This window comes from Mastigoproctus giganteus, chromosome 11, assembly GCF_048544385.1.
Source record: "Mastigoproctus giganteus isolate SK-2022 chromosome 11, ASM4854438v1, whole genome shotgun sequence".
NCBI lineage: Eukaryota > Metazoa > Arthropoda > Arachnida > Uropygi > Thelyphonidae > Mastigoproctus > Mastigoproctus giganteus.
In genome coordinates this window covers 115,276,615-115,291,185 of record NC_143585.1, presented here as the reverse complement: position 1 = coordinate 115,291,185, position 14,571 = coordinate 115,276,615, and the positions used below count along the sequence as shown (strand labels likewise).

Here is a 14,571-nt window from a genome sequence, read left to right as displayed (position 1 = left end):
TTGGAGACATTTCATATACATCACTCCAGGGATGTCGTTAGATATAATTCAAAAATCCATAGACAAGAATTTGATGCCGTATTCCATTGAAGGTGCAAAATTATTGGAAGAGCCACTGGATCGTATACCTATGATTTCAATCTAGAATTAAATTCTGAGGCTGGAAAGAAGTTTTGTGAATTTATGAAAGATGTCTTCAATTTAGATATTAAGTCAAATACTTTAGTAAATACTACATGTAATGGAACGACAATTGATGGAGTATTCACTCGGGAATTAAAATCATTTGAGTGTTTTTATAATATATTTTATACAAATTATTTCATTGTACTAGTACAATGAAAAATTCCATTCATTGTACTGAAATTATTTTTTCAATAAAAATAATGCAGCAGTACTTTTTTATTTATTTTACTGTACCAGTTTCATGAGTTCCTACAGTACAGACATTTTTAATGGCTGCCGCTGTGACATTATCAGTGACACTATCAATCTCAGAGTAGCGCGGCAGCACCTCATTATGTACCTGGTACATAATTTAATTTATTTTTTTTGCAGATGCCATATAAGCCTTGCTGTCTTGCATCATTTGCTAATATTAATACAAGCATTTATATTAATATTTAGCAGTCATGGGCTTGAACCCTGGTCACTTAAGGCACATGTACTGATGCATCATTGCACCTGATCACTTAGCTAGTGAGGTCTGCTAGTGTTGGTGTTCTACAAAGCTCACATCTTCCTCTCAGCTCCTCTTTTTCTTTTATATATTGACCTTTCAACTCATATCCCTCCCTAACTTTGCTGATAATAGCATGTTCGATCTTCCAGTTTGAAAAACCTTGCCCTGCACAAACAGCTTCAACTTCTTGAATATCCACCACCAAGTAACTCTTGAATGGGCAAATTAGTTAACTTCAATCCTTTTAAAACTCAGTTCTGTTTCTAATTTCTTGCAAAAAGAAATCTACTGCTCCATTCTCATCTTTGATGACACTTAGATTTCTAGACAAGATTATATATCTCTATTGAGGGTTACCCTGACATCTAATCTCTCTCTTGATAGAGAGAGATTAGACACTTCACAAATATTCCTTCCTCTGCATCAAAATAATGGTGATTTCTTTTTCATTTTCAATATTAACTTTTCTTCTAAACAGATGCTGCCTGCCTCTGTACAGTATTCCACAGCAGAGTGAATTTTAGGTTTGTACATCATCAGTTGATATGTATAATATGTTATATACACTGTGACGAACAGAGAACTCTGTAAAAGGCCAGAAATGTATGTAATATTATGTTTGTGCAGTGTGTGTTGTTCTATTTCTGGCCACTTCACCACCAGGAAGGTGGTGAAGTGCCCAGAAATAGATCACCTGGAAAGCCTGTCCAGTGCCTGTTTACACAAGGAGGTGGGCAACAACTAGTGCCTGAGGTCCAAAACAAAACGTGGTGGACATCAGGCACTAAAATCAGTCTGCCCTAAAGGACAAAATCCCGCACCCACTGGAAGTAATGCTATACCAGTAGGTACCAAAAATATATCCCGTACCTTGAGTTTCCTCAAGTCACTGGGGAAAAAAATAATAATAAATAAAATATGAAATGAAAATAAAATAAAATATGGAATGAAAATAAATAAATGAAAATTAGGGTAAGACTTTCTTTATAGGAAATCAAAACCAATACTGGTGTCCCATAAGTGACTTTCAACGATGAAAATTAGGAGCAGCAAAATTTTTGAAAGGCAATAAATTAATCTTGTTTAAAAGAAATTTGTATTCCTGATTTGGTAAGATTATGCGGGTGATAGAAAAAAAGAGGTTTGATGAAAATCATCATAAATAGAACATGTAAATAGAATGTGCTCAGAAGTCTCAACCTTGCCATAACAACAAAGATCAGAATCAGAAAGATTAAATTTAGCCAATTTTCGAATTAAATAAAGCTATACCCCATAAGAAGGAAACACGAATATAGATTTGGCGAAAACCATTTCAATATACAGGTAACCGTCGTATAACACAGTAGTTTGGTTCCTACAAAATCTCGTGTAATGTGAAAACGGTTCCTATAAAATCTCGTGTAATGCAAAATCGTGTTATACAGGACTAAGAATTAGTACAAAAAGGGAGTTACGTTCCAAAAGCTAACAAAAAAATACCATTTTTTTTTATAACTACCCAGGGTCCTGAGCTGGATATCATCATTCTTCTCTTTCTTGGTGGCTCCTTTCTCTCTCTCTCTCTCTCTCTCTCTCTCTCTCTCTCTCTCAGGGTAAATTTGAAATTTAATTTTGGTTGGTGCAGCATAAGCCTTAGGCTTCCTTGCACCATATGGCTGATATAATAACAATAATAATAATAATATTTTAACTTTATTTTTATAATAGTAGTAACTTAAATAGTAATAGCTGAACAAACGTCTTACCTTACAAACTGTGATACTTATATATCAGATAATGTACGGTCATTTAATTTTCTTCCTCTTCATCGCTGCTAAGCACAGTCTCTTCTGCAGCATCTAGATTTCGTGTACCTTCTGCTCTCTTTAAAAGTCACGAACTGCAGTCTTCAAAGTCACAATTATTTTTTATGGTCTCAAAAAAGCACAAGTTCAATAGCAAAGAACCCAAGGATCTCCCAATAAAATACAGTGGACCTCCACTTTAAATGATACATGAAAATCGGAAGAATATTTTCCAATTAGCAAAATAAAAATAAATTTACGCTTACATACATAGCTTAATTAGTATGTACTGTAATATGTACATATTAATTGATATTTCTGTTCACTGACTTTTTTTTGTTGTAAAATTTAAAACAGTAAAAATGATAAGCAATTAATAACAAAGAACATGGCACGCACAAGTTGCAACAAACACGATATGCACAAGTGAGATACGGAGTAATGAATTTCTGAAAATTTGTTTTTTATTTGATTGAATATTTCAGGGAAGGGAAAACACATTAGCATTAGCATTAGTAGAGGCATTTGATGCAAGAAAGCAAGCTTATGCAGCATCAGCCAAAAAAAAAAAAAAAAATAAATAAATAAAAAATAACCACTTCCACTTCACCCCTTTGTTCGTTCAAAACACCTGTCCAGCTGAGCCTTAAAATTATTTAGGCTATCAACTGCCACGACAAGGGATGGAAGTTTATTCCACCAACCAACCACCTGCTGGCTAAAGGCAAATTTCCTCACGTCTATCCTACATCTGTCTTTTCTCAATTTGAATTTATGCCCTCTCAGGTGATTATTCTGAGCAAGAGGAAGAATCCCATCAGCATTGAGCATGCTCAAACCATTCAAGGTTTTATACACCTCTATCAGATCACCTCGCCGGTGCCTAGTCCCCAGACACTGTAATTTGCAAAACTTAAGCCTTTCTTCTTAAGAGCACCCCTTTGTTCCATTCACTAATCTTGTTGCCCTTCTCTGTACTCGTTCCAGCATCTCTACATCCTTCTTGAAATGAGACCTCCAGACCTGTATACAGTACTCTAGGTGTGGTCTGACCATTGCCTTATACAAGGGAATAATCACCTCCTTATCCCTGCTAGAAAAATTCCTATATATCATCGACAATACACCATGAGCTACTCTTGCAGACCATCTGCACTGTTCAGAAAACTTCATATCTGCCTGCACAACCACCCCCAGGTCCCTTTCATTCTCTACCACTGTCAGTGTAGTACCACAGAGTTGATACGTTGCTCTGGGGTTGCTGTTTCCCATATGTAATACTTTACATTTGTCAATGTTAAAGTTCATTTGCCACCTCTCAGCCCAACTGCTCAACCTTTCCAGATCCTGTTGCAGTAGCATAGTGTCAGTAGTGTCCTTGACAACCCTGCCAACCTTTGTATCGTCGGCAAACTTTGACATTAAGCTTGATATACCATCATCAATATCATTTATAAATACAGAAAACAATAATGGACCCAATACTGAACCCTGAGGGACTCCACTAATAACATTAGTCCACGATGAGCAGTGTCCATTGATTACCACTTTCTGTCTTCTCCCCCTCAACCACCCCTTTATCCACAGCAGCAATTTGCCTCCAATGCCACACTGCTCCAATTTGTGCAGCAGTCTTCCATGTGCAACAGTATCAAAAGCCTTTCTAAGATCCAAATATATAACATCAAAGTTATTCTCTCCAGTTCTTTTGTGACTGCATCATAGTATCCAATCAAATTGGTCAGGCAAGACTTCCCCTTAACAAAACCATGCTGTGTCTGAGCTATGACTGAAGTCTTGTCTAGATGATCCTGCAGTGCTTCTTTATCCAGTGCCTCCATTAATTTTCCAGGAACAGAAGTTAAACTAACAGGTCTATAATTATTTGTGTCGCCCTTTGATCCTCCTTTGTGAATTGGGGTTACATTTGCACATCTCCAGTCCATGGGTACTTCCCCTGAGTCCAAGGAAGCTCTCATAATTATGGCTAAGGGTTTGCTTACTTCCTTTGCTGCTTCCTTTAATATAACTGGATAGATCCCATCCACCCCAGGTGCCTTTCTTGTATTTATCTTCAACAATTTCTCCTCCTCTTTACTCTCAGTTATTACAAGATTCTCTAGCTTACTGCCAGAGTTGAATACACCTCTGTCATTCCCCTCGCTGAATAACTCCTCATGTGTGAATGTCGATGCAAAATATTCATTCAGTTTGTTAGCTACCTGAGCAGGATCATCAACAGTTGACCCATCGATATCAAGTGGACCAATCTGATTCATCCCCTTCCTTCTAGAGTAAAGAACTCTTTGCTGTTTTTCTTTGCATCCCTTGCCAAAGATTTCTCGTAATCTGCCTTCGCCTGCCTAACCTCCTTTGTAACTTGGTTACAGATCAACTTGTATCTATCATAGGCTTCTGTGTCACGTGTTAATTTGTATGTATCCCATGCATTTTTCTTCTCTGCCATATGTCTCATCAGTTCATCTGACATCCACTTAGGCCTAAACCTTGAACAATATTTCTTAGTTTGTATGTAAAGCTTAGTAGCTTCCAAGATAAGTTCTTTGAATGCTTCCCATTTTAAATTTGCTGTTGGTAACATCATCAGTTGGTCCCACTGTACAGAATTTAAATACTGTCTTCAGTCCATCGTAGTCGCCTTTACAAAAGCAATAACCCTTCCCATTACCCCTAATGGTAGTTACCTCTTTGAGTAAATCCCACTTCAGCACACTGTGATCACTGCCACCTAGTGGTTCATTTACCTGCAGATTTTATTTTCCAGGCTGCGGCTCATTCCAATAGAAGCAGTGCAAGAATCACTTTCACCTCTCTCCCCAATCTAGCAATTTTCCGTCCCACCTAACACTGCCTCGATAGCATCAGCAAACATTCTTGCACCCTTTCTATTTAAGTGTATCCCATCCCTGTAGAAGCAGTCTCTCCTGTTAACAAGTTTCACCATAATAATGTGAAAACCCAAAGAATTCCAGCTATTGGTACTATAGCAAATGCAAGAAGATCGAGTTTACTACCCGTTTATAATTGATTGCACTAACAGAAAAGAACAATAAATCAGAAACTGCAAATTGTTTTTATTGTTTTATGGTAGTGACCTCCAGAAATGTGCTTTGGAAAAATACCACGAAGGTGATAACAATTAGCGAGTCAACAGCAAGGATTCACAAAAAGAAATAAATAGAAACATTGAAAATTACATCTAACATAATAGCAAGGCCATTATGTTTTCAGCTTTTGTCCCAGCACAAAAGCTCAAAAATACCATGTTATGCAAGATTTCCAGCAATTCTCAAACCGTGTTAGAGCAAAACTTCGTTGTAGAAGTACCGTGTTATACGAGGGGGGGTTGCCTGTACTTTTACTGACAAAATTAACATCACTGATAAATGATTTAGTGACTTGACCCTTAGGGAAGTCAGTCCAACCTTGCTGCCACCTTGACATAAGGATATTGAAGACCCTGATTTTTTTTTCTCTTTTTGGATGATTAGACTGATCTGGTTGAATGCCAAAGTCATGAGGGGTATTCCTTTTAATGAAATTGCAAAATCCTCAAACAACTAAGAATAAGTCAAGGGGCATGTAACCAAATAATACTTGTAAGGCAGTAGTTGAGACAAGTTCTACAAGTTTTTGATAAATGTAAAAGGAAACTGCACTGTAATGTACAGAATTTACTCATGGAAAGCCTAGTCAATGTTGACAGACTTTCCATGAATAAACCAGGCTGCAGCTACATATGTGGCAATAGGCCTTGTAGAGAGTGGTTAATGTCCAGTCATGGTGAGTGAGCTAAAATTATCTAGATTGACCTTGGAATACGTGCCACAGGCAATACAAGTAATGGAGTCATGATTCAAAAGTGAATCACCTAGAGCCACTCCCATCTAAATCTACACTGAACACTTCAAAAATTCTGAAATAAAGATAATGAAAAGAATTTCTAAAGTGGGTCACTTCATTTTACAGTAAGTATATAATTAATTATATTGTAAAGGTCAAGTCAGTTTTTTTTTTTTTTTTGATTTAGTGAGTTTAATTAAATAAAAAGTTATTAAAACTGACATAATCTGAGGTGGTGCCCCCAAAACCTCTCTCAAACTCCTAGACTATTCAAAAGAGGACACTCAGGTTAATTAATAATGTATCTCCTATGAACAATCTCTGTCTCATCTCACAGATGTTCCGTTTTTTGCTGCATGCCTTTTCCTATAGGCACTCTTTTTTTCTGAAATCTTTGGAAGAGAAAAATGGTGACATCTGTAATTCCACCACTCTCTTCCAAACACATGCCTCAGTCAGTCAGCATCCAGCTACTGTACAAATTCACAAAACTAACTTTTCCTCTTCTTCATTTATCCCTTTTACTTCTGTTCATTAGAGATAACCTTCTTTTTCATGTATCTTCTGAAAATTATAATCTACCGAAATTTAAGTGTACTCTCAAGAAGTAGCTTCTGTTTTCTCAGCCTTTAATTCCTACATGGTACTAAGTATTATAGGTTCATAAAACTAAATCCTCTAGAACCACAGCATTATGAATTTGAATATTCAGTTCTGTAGCCTGAATTTGGGGGTGGGGGTATTGCTTAGCATGTCTCTGGCTTTCTGAGTTCCTGTTTAGTGCCCATTTTATTTGTTGCTGGGGCTGCCATCAGTGACTTATTTGCTTCTGGTAATGCACAGTATTATTTTAATTTGAGACTGGTACACTCCTTACATCAGGAACAAAGAACTGAATCAGCATTCTTTCTGGAAGATGTGTGTTAGAAGATGCCAATCTAATCTTTGGTCAGTTTGCTGGTTGGAGAAAGAAAAACTTGGGTTCCCAGAAGAAAAAAAACCATGCAACCCTTCCCTGAGACTGACTGACTCACGTTATGTAAGACTCTCATTAAAATTCCTCATGTCATTGATGAGATTTGAATTCAGACTTTTTCCACCCAATGTGGAAAGAGAGTGATTTACAACCACTGTGCTGCTCATGTTCACTCCCTCTGATTGCAGGAAATTGTGCGTGACTAAGAAATATCAAACTATGGAACTTTGTCAGATAACGATGATCGGTGGCTAAACAGATATTCATTCTAAATAATAAAACCATTATTTAACAGAAAATCGTAACACCACTTCATTTCCTGTTAATGTATGAAATCAAGAATGCTGAAATCCCAGGCCAACCACCAACAAAAAACTGTAACACAATATCTCAACTTACCAGCCACATAGCGCAAGGAAGCCTGAGGCTTATGCTGCACCAGCCAAAAAAAAATTTCCGAGTTACCCTGAGAGAGTTTGTTGTTTGTTTGTTATTTGATTTTTTAGGAGCATTAGCAACTAAGACCATATTGCTCCAGGGATATGTGGGTGGTTATTCAGGTGGTCATTCCCTGACCTTTCCGCATCCTCCATATTTGGTTGTCACGGACTCGAACCCCGGTCTAATCAAGAAGCATGTGCTAAGCACTGCTGCTCCTCCCCACCTGGCTATGGAGGCGCTGAGAGAGAAAGAGAGAGAGAGAGAAAATGAGAGAAGGGAATCACCAAGAAAGAGAAGAATGATTATATCCAGCTCAGGACCCTGGGTGTGCCAAGTCCATACTCACCAGATGTGAACCCCTGGGGTTGTTTTAATTAAATATATCTCTGATTACTCTAAAACAATTCCTACTTAAAGAGAAGTGAAAAAAAAAAAAAAAAAAAAAAAACTGCAGCCATTATCAACCCACTGCAGGATGGAAGCCTCCTCAACAATTCATGTTGAGGGAAATGGGCCATAATCTGCCACGCTGGTCCAGTGTGGGTTGGCAGATCGACTATATTTAATAAATATATAAATTTTCTGTTTATACTCCGGGATGACCAAATGGTCAGAGGAGTTCGCACGATAGATTGAATACAAGAAACAGCACCGTATTCAGTAGCCACGGGCTTGAACCCTGGTCACTCAAGGCACGTGTACTTAGGCACCCGTGCGACTGACCACTAGGCTATGGCAGCCTGTAGTCAGGGGCTTGAACCCCAGTCTAACTCAACAGAGCATGTGCTTCTGCACTTCCACTCCTGACCACTCGGCTATGGGGGCCTTTTAAAGAGAAGCACTGTCTGCCTATCTAAATCAGAATCTTCTCTCAAACAAATATTTTTTTCAAGCTTTGTGAGCTATTACTTCTGAGGAATAAGACTGTTTCCATAAAACAGGGAATAATAATAAGTCTCACAGGCTTCTGAGGGAGAAGACTTTCCATAAAACAGGGAATAATAATACGTCTCACAGGCTTTATTTAGAATCTCCAAAATTTTGGGTCACAAAGCAATAGGTATGAACTGTGTGTGTGTTTCAACTAGTAGTAGATGCAGCCTTCAAGTTTTTGTGGGGGGGCATAGGAAAGAGGGAGATCTAGTCTCAGGGGAGGAAGAAATTACGTCAGCCCCCCACTTCTGCCACTTCATTTCACTTCCCACCAAACTTTGCTGAGTCTCAGTTCACACTAGTGTTACATACAGCTTGGTACTATTGTGAGCAAGAAATTTAACCACAACAATACAAAGAATCTATGGTTATTTTTCATGCCTTTTTTGCAATTAGATTAGTGTCTGATGGTAATGTTATACATTAATTCTTTTTCCATGTTCTGTGAATATAAAAAAAGACCTGTTATGTTCAAAGGACAATGTGCTTTGGCCGATAACTTTGGTGTCCTAATTTATAATAGTGATCACGGATTTTTTTTCAGCAATACACTGCAAAAATTAATTGTCCTTGCCTGTATTAAAGAAAATGCATCAATGAAAAATCCAGATATTTCAAGTATGCCTATTATAAAAACACTATTTACCATGAAACGTATTAATTCTACAATTAGGGTTATTTTTAGAAAAGTGCTATATTACTACCTGTATACAAATCAAGACACCTAATATCAAAATAAAATAAAATAAAATAATAAATTTATTTTAATACTGGAGTACCTTGGTATATAGGTAGCAATATAGCAGCTTGCTAAGACTAACCATAATTTGTGGCATGGTAAATAGTATTTGTTTCTTATAATAGTCTTGAAGACATAACCATGTTTGTCTAATCATTATAAAGTTGCCAGCTATTTCACTTTCTGTTATTGACATGTTTTGGTATTCACTAGGCACAGAATCTGTGAATCAATAATTGTTGAATTATGTATGTGGGATATAGTGTGCCGGTTTGTATGTGTATATTTTTTTGTATGTGATCTTTATTTTATATTATGTCCAGTAAAAGTCAAAATTCTGAAGAATAGCAGACATTATGCCATCACATCTCTCAACTAGGACAGTGTCTGTGTAGCAGGAATCAAAATATCATATTTAGATGTTTGTAAGGCACATGAGTCCACACTGAACATTCAACACTTTTGGGATAACTAAAAGAATTTCTTCTGATGTTTGTGTGATTATAGTAATCTAGGGGATATATTTTTACTGTAATAAAATTGTAGGTTGTTCACTTCATTTTATATTAAGCCTATAAATAATATTTTAGAGGTAAAATCTTTTTTTTTTTTTTTTTTGATTTAATAAAAAATTGAGGAAAACATAAGATTAAGTAAAAAGTTATTAAAAATGATAAATGGAACTTATGAATAGAAAAAAATTTATACTCAGTGGTTTCTGTTTCCAAAGTTTTGATATCACAATGCATAAACAAAATACTATTTTAAGAATAAAAAAAATTACCTTCAAAGTGATATTTTTTAATAAAGTATCTTCAAGGACTGCTTGAAGTTTTTGGTTGATTTCTAACGATAAGTCAAGAGTCATGAGGCTATCAGACTGCTGAGAACTATAAACTGATGCCATTATACCACCACGCCTGGATAGCTCTATCTGCATTAATAAAGAAATGCTTAAATTGCAAAGGAAAAAAAATAATTTTTTTACACTGAACTAACTATTCAGTGTAAATTATTCATATTATTTTTTAAATGTTTTTCTTATCATGTAAGGACCCAATAATCCTTGTCATTATTTACAAATATTAATTGAATGTTTAACTTTCTGTATAAGAGTTGGAAATTCATTTCATGGAGTTAAAGATGACTCTACATTTTTGCTAAACAGAATTTATTAATTTAAAATTTTGAAATATAATTTGTATTGCCGAATATATCAGCTGTGAAATACAACTGAGGTTGTATTTCACAATTGAAAGAAATATGACTACTAAAAAATAAATCTGAATACCTGTTGGAGCAGGAGAAGAACACATGCTTATTACCCAAGTTACAGAGGGATGACCCAAATAAACCACAAAGGACTAAGATATTTTATGTATGGCAAATCAACTGGTTGATTGAGGAGCTGGTTTGAAAGTCCAAGAGAATTTATATATCACGTGTACTTTTAGTCCAGGCTGATTGGGGAACTCTAATGTCAAGTGAGATTGTGGTTGGTCAAGCACTGTTGTCTGTTATCCAAAAGCAGATTTGGATCTGTAGCTGAGAGTGGAAGAGATTTTATTATTTGTGATTTTCAAAGATGGCTTATGATCTGGCCTTCTAATCAGGCCCTGACTGATCCTCTCTGGTGGAACTATTGGGAATGGGATAAAGGTAATGCAGATATTAAGTTAGTACACTGAGAAATGACTTGTACTAAAAGGAAAGGATATGGTACAGGCTAAATTACTCTGAAGAATATTCAAGATTATGATCTCTGAAGATATTGAAAATTGATTTAGGCATATTGAATGGACAAAAAAGTACAATTCTCTCATTACAGCAACTGCAACCTACCTCTTATAAAATGGAATTGTCAAAAAATTGGGGGAAAAAACAAACAAACAAAAAAAAAAACACTAGACAATAAAGCAAAAGTTCAGTTTTCTTTAACAAATTGGATGATTGCAACTTATCCCAGCAGGCCTGAGAGTAGAATTAACAAGAACAGGGAATTTACTTGTCAAAAAGTTGCAAGTTATTGTTGAAAGGTAGGAGTATATGATGAGAGCTTTGTAAATCAATTCAGCAATGAAAAGATGCTGCAAGACTCATGTGGTAACATTTTTTCAAAGTGGTCTGTACTTATTAACAGGAGAGATTGTTTTTGCAGGGATGAGATACACTTAAATAGTGTGATATACTTAAATTAACAAGTGATGTAGTAGTGGCATGTGATGCAAGAAAGCAAGTATATGAACTTATGCAGCATCAGCAAAAAAAAAAAAAAAAAAAAAAAAAAAATCACACCATTCCCTCCAAATGCCTGTGCAGTTCCTCCTTAAATTTATTCAACCTATCAACTTCCACAACGACAGATGGAAGTTTGTTCCAGCAATTAACCACCCACTGGCTAAAGGCAAATTTCTGCACATCTATTCTACATCTGTCTTTTCTTAATTTGAATTTATGCCCCCTTAGGTTCGTAATCTGAACAAGTGGAAGGATCCCATCAGAATTCAGCGTGCTCAACCCATTCAAGGCCTTATACACCTCAATCACATCACTGCGCAGGTGCCTAGTTTCCAGCCACTGCAATTTGCAGAACTTAAGCCTCTCTTGATAAGAGGATCCCATCATTCCCCTCACCAATCTTGTTGCCCTTCTCTGTACATGCTCAAGCAAATCGACATCCTTCCTAAAATGAGGCCTCCAGACCTGTATGCAGTACTCAAGGCATGGCCTGACCATTGCCTTATACAGAGGGACAATCACCTCCTTATCCCTGCTAGCAAAATTCCTATATATCATTGACAAAACCCCATGACCTGCCCTGACAGCCTGTCTTCACTGCTCAGAAAACTTCATATCTGACTGCACAATTACTCCCAGGTGTTTTTCATTTTCTACCACCTTAAGTGTAGTACCACACAGTTGGTATTTTTCTCTCGGGTTACTTCTACCCATATGCAGTACTTTGCATTTGTCAAGGTTAAACTTCAGTTGGCACTTCTTAGCCCATCTGCCCAAATTATCTAGATCCTGTTGCAGTAGCACACTGCCATTACTGTCATTAACAACCCTGCCAACCTTTGTATCATCTGCAAACTTCAACACTAAGCCTGATATACCTTCATCAATATCATTGATAAATATACAAAATAACAGTGGACCCAACACCAAACCCTGTGGGACTCCACTAATAACATTAGTCCATGAAGAGCAGCACCCATTGATTACCACCCTCTCTCTTCTCCCACTTAACCATCCTTTTATCCATTGTAGCAACTTACCCTTAATACAATTCTGCTCCAATTTGTACAATAGTCTTCCATGTGCAACAGTGTCAAAAGCTTTCCTGAAATCCAAATATATGATATCAAAATTATTTTTGCATCCAGTTCCTTTGTAACCACATCATAATAACCAATCAAATTTGTCAGACAAGACTTTCCCTTAACAAACCCATGCTGTGTTTGAATTATTGCTGCAGTCTTGTCTGGATGATCCTGCAATGCATCTTTAACCAGTGACTCCATTATTTTACCCGGAACAGAAGTTAAACAAACTGGTCTGTAATTACTCGTGTCACCCTTCGATCCCCCTTTGTGAATAGGGGATACATTTGCACATCTCCAGTCCATGGGAACCTCCCCTGAGTCCTAGGATGCTCTCATAATTATGGCTAAGGGTTTGCTTAGTTGCTTTGCCGCCTCCTTTAATATAACTGGATAGATCCCATCCACCCCAGGTGCTTTTCTTACGTTTAACTTCAACAATTTCTCCTCCACTTTGCTCTCAGTTATTATAAAATCATTAAGTACCCTGCTACAATTTGATAACCTTCTGCCATTTTCAAACCTTAATAATTCCTCATGTGTGAATGTAGATGCAAAATACTCATTCAGTTTGTTTGCTATCTGAGCAGGATCACCAACAGTTGAACCATCGATGTCAAGTGGACCAATCAGATTCATCCCCTTCCTTTTAGAGTTTATATAAGTAAAGAAATCCTTTCTTTTTTTCTTAGCATCTTTTGCCAAGGATTTCTCGTAATCTGCCTTCGCCTGTCTAACCTCCTTTGTGACCTGATTACAGACTAGCTTATATCTGCCATAGGCTTCTGAGTCGCTTGATAATTTATATGCATCCCATGCATTTTTCTTCTCTGTTATGAGTCTCATTAGTTCATTTGATAACCATTTAGGCCTAAACCTTGAACAATATTTCTTAATAGGTATGAAACTTTTAGTAGCATCCATGATTAATTCCTTGAATGCTTCCCACTTAGAATTTACCGTTGGTACTAGGGTATTTATAGGTTCTTCTAATACCATTTATGTTTTTGGTCATCAAAGAACAAATAAACTTCTTGCCAAAAATTTAAAACTGGCTAACTAATCTATGTAAGACAAAAAGTTGCCTGAACTAGACTGAGGATTGGGCACTTACATGTTACTTATTCCTTCCTTAGATTAGAAAAAGCTTATAGAGATCAGCATGGTAACACATTATGAAGATCTGTAGGTAGTGATACCTACAGATCTTCATAATATTTAGTTGTGCAGTACTAAAAATGAGCTTAACAAGCTAAATATAAGAAGCAGCCCAGCGTTACCATTGCTTTCATTGCACCAACCAACCATATGATAACATGTATAGTCAGTCAACCAACCATATGATAGCATGTATAGTGAAAACTGGCTGCCATCTCATAGAGCTCAAATGAATGACCAGTATGGCAGGTGGATCTCAAGGCTTGTTAAACCAAAAAGGGAGAGAGACACTGCTCTGCCTTTTTGGTTTAACAGAATTAGCAGATATTTTCATGTCTCCCCTGTTCAAGTGTGCACAATGTCTACAAAAGCAGTTCCTTCTGTCAACAAGTGAAGGCCATGCTAATGTGAAAGCCTGTACTACAAACTGACTCCTATCATAGCTGGAAAATTTCGGACACTCACACATGAAGTCCTAACTTGCAGTTATTTCTCAGCTGTTATGCAAAGGTTAGGAACCTTTACTTCACTATATTGGATTATCCTATTGGAATATACAGTAACACTAGAAGTAGTACAGACAGAACAGAGCCAGGTAACAGGCCATATGCAGCATTCAGGTTTTTTTCAGTATAAGCAAAAAATCCAAACCAGCCAAACAAAACCAG

The 14,571-nt window shown here is 36.7% G+C and overlaps 1 protein-coding gene across 5 annotated transcripts in view; it reads right to left on the bottom strand.

The window, feature by feature from the left end:
• The window catches only part of LOC150078364 (coiled-coil domain-containing protein 186-like), a 334,475-nt gene that overhangs the window by 12,133 nt on the left and 307,771 nt on the right, over nucleotides 1-14,571 (bottom strand). For 4 of the 5 annotated variants that reach the window (XM_090385405.1, XM_090385401.1, XM_090385402.1 and 1 more), the window contains one exon: nucleotides 10,207-10,356. The exons of the other annotated variant lie outside the window; for it this stretch is intronic. In XM_090385405.1, coding sequence (XP_090241531.1) covers nucleotides 10,207-10,356 — 150 coding nt within the window. The remainder of the gene's footprint in view (nucleotides 1-10,206; nucleotides 10,357-14,571) is intronic. 5 annotated transcript variants of the gene reach the window in all.